The sequence below is a fragment of the Osmerus mordax genome, chromosome 7, assembly GCF_038355195.1.
Source record: "Osmerus mordax isolate fOsmMor3 chromosome 7, fOsmMor3.pri, whole genome shotgun sequence".
Lineage (NCBI taxonomy): Eukaryota > Metazoa > Chordata > Actinopteri > Osmeriformes > Osmeridae > Osmerus > Osmerus mordax.
This window is the reverse complement of record NC_090056.1, coordinates 12,791,519-12,797,683: the sequence shown is the minus strand read 5'-3', so window position 1 is coordinate 12,797,683 and position 6,165 is coordinate 12,791,519. Positions and strand designations below refer to the sequence as shown.

General features: G+C 41.9%; 1 protein-coding gene across 2 annotated transcripts; it reads left to right on the top strand.

Annotated features, from left to right (window-relative positions):
- The first annotated feature begins 2,449 nt into the window (after positions 1-2,449).
- LOC136946114 (tumor necrosis factor receptor superfamily member 9-like) lies at positions 2,450-5,970 on the top strand. Of its 2 annotated transcripts, XM_067240331.1 has the most exons (9): positions 2,450-2,466; positions 2,891-3,098; positions 3,701-3,820; positions 4,137-4,274; positions 4,605-4,677; positions 4,772-4,920; positions 5,027-5,182; positions 5,627-5,785; positions 5,912-5,970. In XM_067240331.1, exons 2-8 carry the CDS (start codon positions 2,918-2,920, stop codon positions 5,758-5,760), a joined length of 951 nt encoding a protein of 316 aa, XP_067096432.1. In that variant the 5' UTR covers positions 2,450-2,466; positions 2,891-2,917; the 3' UTR covers positions 5,761-5,785; positions 5,912-5,970. The 2 variants fall into 2 exon arrangements, with proteins under 2 accessions (XP_067096432.1, XP_067096431.1); XM_067240330.1 differs by having other exon boundaries at positions 5,627-5,965.
- Positions 5,971-6,165: the final 195 nt, after the last annotated feature.

Genomic DNA, 6,165 nt, shown 5'->3' with positions numbered 1-6,165 from the left:
TGACTGGTGGTGTCCCTACCCTGCCACTTCTCTGACAGGAAGTGCTGGGGTGAACAGGCCTGGATATTGATTCATCCTGTACAGTATTGTTCTGTAATCAAGTGACTTTAGAAAATGACATGGGAAACCCCAATCCTCAATTCTGAAAATCATATGATAGAACTGAATCGTTGCCAGCACTGTTAGGCCCCAGGGCTGATTTAGGTGTGTTGTACCAGCTCGGTCCACCAGGGGGAGAAGAAGCAGCACACTCAGTTGAATATCAGCACTTTCTCATCTTTGTCTGGCCCTTTAGTATGAAACACTGTTTGCAATCAAAGATTTCTCCTTTGTTTTGTTTCTTTACAAAAGAGGAATAAATTGTACATAGAAATTTATTATATATAAGAATTAAAAAATATATATGTACAAAAATGTTGTCTTCATGTCTTTGTTTATTATGTGTGAACTACTGAACTTCATGGCCTTTGGGGAGATTCTGATCTCAGGTCTGATAGAATCTCCCCAAACGCTGCTGGAGATCACCCCATGAGGTTTAGTAGTAAGCTCTCTTGGTAAGTAAATCCGCCTCTGGGTGACGACACTTGGCACCAGCCCCGCTGTACTTTCCCAGTGGGCCGAGCTGTGACTCTCACATCACCCAGACAGACCATACACAGGCGCCATACACAGGCGCCATACACAGGCGCAATACACCGCCCGAGACCCTGCACAAGCGCTGCGTGGTACTCCACCACACTCACGTGTGGGAGGAAGTGATGAGCACGTTGTGGAAGGAAGTGATGCTGTGAACAGGCTGTATGCTGAGGGGGAGTAGCAGAGTGTTAGTGGGTGCTGTGACGTGTTTGCTTCAGAGCTACTCTCTCTTCAGCCACAGCAGCCTGTCCTTGTCAAAATACAAAGGCAGTGTGTTGACCATTGTGTATGAGGGAGGAGGTCCTTTTGGAAAGTCTTCAGAGAGTTGCTAGTGACGTAGTTTCAGTATGAGTATCTTATGCTATAATAAAACCCACAGCCTTGACGATTGTAGCTTTCTTAGCCGTCACAATGGCTTACAGTAGCACTTGACTGCAGTCAAGTTGGTCAATGGACCAACTTCCAACTGTGGTTAGTACCCAGGAACATTCTGTTATCAAAAAATCATTACAAATGGATCTCAACTGATCTCAACAGTATCATTAGCCCAACTATTGCATAAAATACAGTACAGTGACAACAACATTATCATATCTTCCACATCCAGACGTGTATAGATTCTGTAGTTGACCAGGAGGTCAGAAACCTGGAAAGGTTAGAAACATATAGGATTGTCAGCATAGCATTGGTGGTAGGAGATGCGTTGTGACTTGATGACCAAGCACAGTGATAAGGTATTGAGGAGAAGGGACATCATACCCTTATGCTCAAGTAGTTGTGGCTTGGGGCTACTGTGTCCTGCGGACCTGGAAGGATCTACAAATCAGGTATGACCTGAACCAGGAGAGAACTGTTATACACATTTCTAACATTACAGCCTCTGATGTTAGGAAGAAGATTGATGACAAGAGCCCTTAAAAATAAATAGAGGTGAGATGTACACAAGGAGACAAAGGGTTACATAGCCTACAACCTAGGGGTGGCTGACTCATCATTAACCCAAGTAAGGGGTTTCTCAGCTAATGTATTTCCGGAATGGGGAAATACAGGCAATAAAGTAATTGTCTTTCCCAGAAGGTGTGTAAGATCAGGATCAGGACAGCACCTCGACTTTCCTGATAATCGGAGGCACAACGTAACGAACGAAGAAACAAAGAAAGGGATTCTTTGGTACTTTTTGTTGTTGTTTCTGTTTAATTATATGTAGGGACGTCCCTTTCTCTACAGATAATTAAACAGAAACACAAGTAAAACCTCAAGAGGGTGACTTAACCCCTGTGAAGTAAAAAAAAAAAAAAAAATCAGCTGATAAACACGTCTTAATATCATGTGTTCAATGTGATTCATCAATTAAACGATCTTGTGCTTTATCTATCGCAGAGGTCATGAGATGCTGAAGTCGACGTGTCACTTTGAAACGCATCATAAAAGATTTACTTTTCCAATGTAGAATAAAGAGACAAGAATAAAAAGACGCGAATAAGAAATAAACTGTCAGACCAGAATTTAACCTTGCTGACGATGCGCTTGTTGGCGGTTACACGTAAGACTATTTGTTGTATCATGGTCACAAACCAATGAGAGGTCCAACATGTATCGTAAACGTATTCTTTGTTAAAAAATATATGTGTGATGATCAGACAATAATATATTTAAACGCAAAAATTTCAAAGATACTATTGAGGTTCAGCTTATAAGGAAATGTTTATGATGCATTTAAAAAGTAACCACCCTGCTTAGCCATAGAGGCTACACGCTCCTCCTACCATATATATGAAGACGCTTCTGATACTTGCACCTGCATCAATAAGAGGCTACACTTGAGAGCGGGTGAGGTGATTTTTTGTATACCATAATATTTTTTTTTGTAAACCTTTATCAATATCTAACATGCTATTTTAGACAACTGGGATAACTCAATTATTTCAATACAACCGGCATAATATTGTCCTCTTAGAGTTTATGTAAATACAATTATTTTCCACTGAAGCTTTTTATGTGAGTGTGTGTGTTTGTATCAAACCTGGGTAATTTAATCCATGCATTACTTGAAATTACTTAAAGTAAAACTGTATGTATGTTTGATTTGAGTATTGGATTTATTACACTATGTAAAGTGTTCACCTTTCTTAAAATTGTGACCTTGGTCTGGTATGTGTTTATAGGAGTAGGATGATGCAGCTTTATTTTCATATAATGTAAGATCCCTTTAGTCAGTGTAATTCTTAAATTGATTGTTTCTTGGATGGTTTAGTGTGCTGGACTGCTCCTTGCTGTCAGAATGCTGGGTGTGATCTACAGCCCTGCTCTGAACCCTGTGAGAGCTATGTATCTACTCATCTTGACTGGGTGTCTCGCTCTGCTCCCACCTGGCTGTATCAATGCTGAAGAAATAGCAATAGGCTGTATACAATGGGTGCCCAATGGATCTGCAGATGTCTGCTGTGTTAACTGCAAACCAGGTACGTCTGGGTTGAGGACTGTGTTGTTTATTTGTATAAGAATATTAGGGTTTTCTCCAAAGCAGAACTTGGTCAACTCTAGCTTTCCATTATGAACTTGAATATGGAGATTTAAAATGGATAAGATCTAAATTCTCATATTGATTAAGAAATGGATTAAATAGGTTATTTCTCAGTTATCATTTTAACGAGGCTGTGTGTTTTATCCCAAGTTGTGAGGAGCATTCCTTTTCCCCTGTGGCGGTTTCAACTGACCTAGATCAGTTTCAGTGGTTTCTCTTAATACCACATTAAAGACTCAGTCAGGGTGACACATCAGGCCAGATGTCTACTGATAAATGTGGGAGGGGAATCCAATATTCTGGTTAGGATTGTACAGTAATGGTACAGTAAAGTGTTTCTACTTCAATGGTGGTTTAGGTTTCACAGAACACAGCTCTGACACATTTTTGATTCTCTTGTAGATTACTGTATTTGTGTCAGTGTAACATTGTCTGACTGACTGAGTTTGAAGTCATTTGTGTGCTAACAGCAGGTACACATTTCTCTCTTTCTGTCTTTTTCTCTGTATGTGGATCTGTCTACTGGATGTGCACATAAAGGGAACCGTTTAGTTAGCCGCTGTGGTCAAGATCCCAAAAAACTGTGTACTCCTTGTGAGGAAGGCACCTACACTGAAGACCCTTTAAAGTATTCCTGTAAACGATGTACCAAGTGTACAGGTAAGATTCATTACTTCTTGTGGTACTGTACCTGCAAAGTTGTCCCTTCTCTGCATGTTATATTCAATATCCAGTTGTTATACTATCTGGCAAGAGACTGCACCCACGAGTGCTTGATATGCCAGCTTTGCATTGGTAGGAGAAGCATTATGATATGCACTGACATGTCTGGTAGCTGAGATACGGTAACTGGAAGCGTCTGTTAAATGAATGAAATGTAAACGTATGATACCATATTTGTCAAAATACTTGCATTCCATCTTTCAAATGTCCACATAGATGCTCACAGTATGTTTGTTTGTATGTGTGTGTATAGGTGCCTTTATTCTTAAAACAAGTTGTACAACCACCAAGGACACTGAGTGTGACTGCAGAGCGGGGTACAAATGTGGTGATGAGCGCTGCACCTTCTGTGTCAACGAGTGTGGCAAGGGCGAAGAGCCTACAAATCAACGTAAGTCTCAGACGCAGTTCTTTGAGCTATATATGTCCATTGACCTCTACAATACATGAAAAAGTATACGTATATTTCCACAAGTTTGTGTAAACTTAGCCACAGCACGCTATTTTAATAGATGCGCGAGGTAAGCGCTAGGCAGCAAAAATGATCTTGTCAAGTAGCTTTTAATGTCTGAAGACATGGAGGACAATGACAAGAAATAAAATTGATCATGCCACCCAATACAGATTAAAACTAAAGTAACAATGAAATTATACTTAATACTTATACAGCAACATACAGCCATTACAACACTTTGACCGAACTATGTGTTGGTCTTTACAGGATCGTGCCAAAAGTGTCCTCAGGGGACATTCAATGACCAAATACACCAGAAGTGCAAACCTTGGACAACCCGGTGAGGCTAATGTGAATGAATAGAGTTGCATGGACAAATGTGATAGGAGACTAGAGTCAACAATTTGTTTTGTTTTCCTAATTACCTTCTCTAGCTGCCCCCATCCAAACCAACACATTGTTGCTAGCGGGGATGCAGTCAATGACAATAAGTGCAGCACCAGTGAAAGGAACCACTCAGCCCCTGTGGTGGTCACCTTGCCTTCAAGAAACACAGGAATCAGCTTTGTTCCAGAAAGCAGAGGTAAGATCCATGGTTGCCCAAGATGAAAAAAACACTGGACTGTAACAAGACATTGGTTTGAATGTGCATGAAATGGTAATTTTCTCCCACTGCCTGTCTTTTGTAGATAACACAGGATGGGTTGTAGCAGTCACCTGCGCTGGGTTTCTGGTCATCGTCATCAGCATCATCAGCAGCATCATGTTATACAAACTTGTTCGAAAGAAACTACCCCCCAAGACCCCTAATCCATTCGGACCCATAATTCGGAATCCCACTACAGGTAACAGGAGTCCACATCGCCAGCATTTTTCCTGATCCGAAACTCATTTTCAGACTCACACTTCAAACATCATGTATCAAATATGTCACAAGTATACAGTGTTCATCATACTACCTCCATTCAAAACCTCCCTGTCTCTCCCTCTCCCGTCTCTCCCTCTCCTGTCTATCCCTCTCCTGTCTCTCCCTCTCCTGTCTCTCCCTCTCCTGTCTCACCCTCTCCTGTCTCACCCTCTCCCGTCTCTCCCTCTCCCGTCTATCCCTCTCCTGTCTCACCCTCTCCCGTCTCTCCCTCTCCTGTCTATCCCTCTCCTGTCTCTCCCTCTCCCGTCTCTCCCTCTCCTGTCTATCCCTCTCCTGTCTCTCCCTCTCCCGTCTCACCCTCTCCCGTCTCTCCCTCTCCCGTCTCACCCTCTCCCGTCTCTCCCTCTCCTGTCGCCCTCAGATGAGCCCCAGACCCTGGTATCATGCAGCTGCCATCAGCCTCAGCAGGAGCAGGGAAGCAGCACAGAGTCTCTGACCTCCCAGGAGTCCAAAGCCCCACTCTTGAATGAGATCAGACTGGATCAGACTGCCTAAAGTCTAGGCTCGAGCAACAACCTGGGTACTTAAATGCTACTCTCCTACATCAAAGCCTTTTTAACATCAAAGAAGAATGAATGTGTATGTTTTTGAAACGTGTCTACTTCAATGTTAGTACATTAGTTTTTTAAGAGTTTTGTGTTTACAGTTTTTACAGTACACGTGTCAGCCAGTTATTTGGCAGAGGAGGAGGGGGAATTCTGAAGGGGAAGAACATCAGGTATCTCATAACCATTTTAAACATCTAGGGATTCTTGTTGGATGACCGGTCCCAATATTATGTATGGGAACCACCCTGAAGTTATTTGCAACATTCAAAAGTAATCCAGTCATAAAACACTAGTGTACATGTACATCTAGTTAGACTTTATGTATTGTAAGGTATTTGATGATGGCTTCTTT

What these genes read in the sequence shown, in the direction of transcription:
- LOC136946114 (XM_067240331.1), top strand. Translation starts at nt 2,918, where the DNA reads ATGCTGGGTGTGATCTACAGCCCTGCTCTGAACCCTGTGAGAGCTATG. An exon ending in CTGTGTTAACTGCAAACCAG is followed by an intron (nt 3,099 to 3,700) that starts GTACGTCTGGGT and finishes GTGCACATAAAG; the next exon opens with GGAACCGTTTAGTTAGCCGC. An exon ending in CTTTGTTCCAGAAAGCAGAG is followed by an intron (nt 4,921 to 5,026) that starts GTAAGATCCATG and finishes TGTCTTTTGTAG; the next exon opens with ATAACACAGGATGGGTTGTA.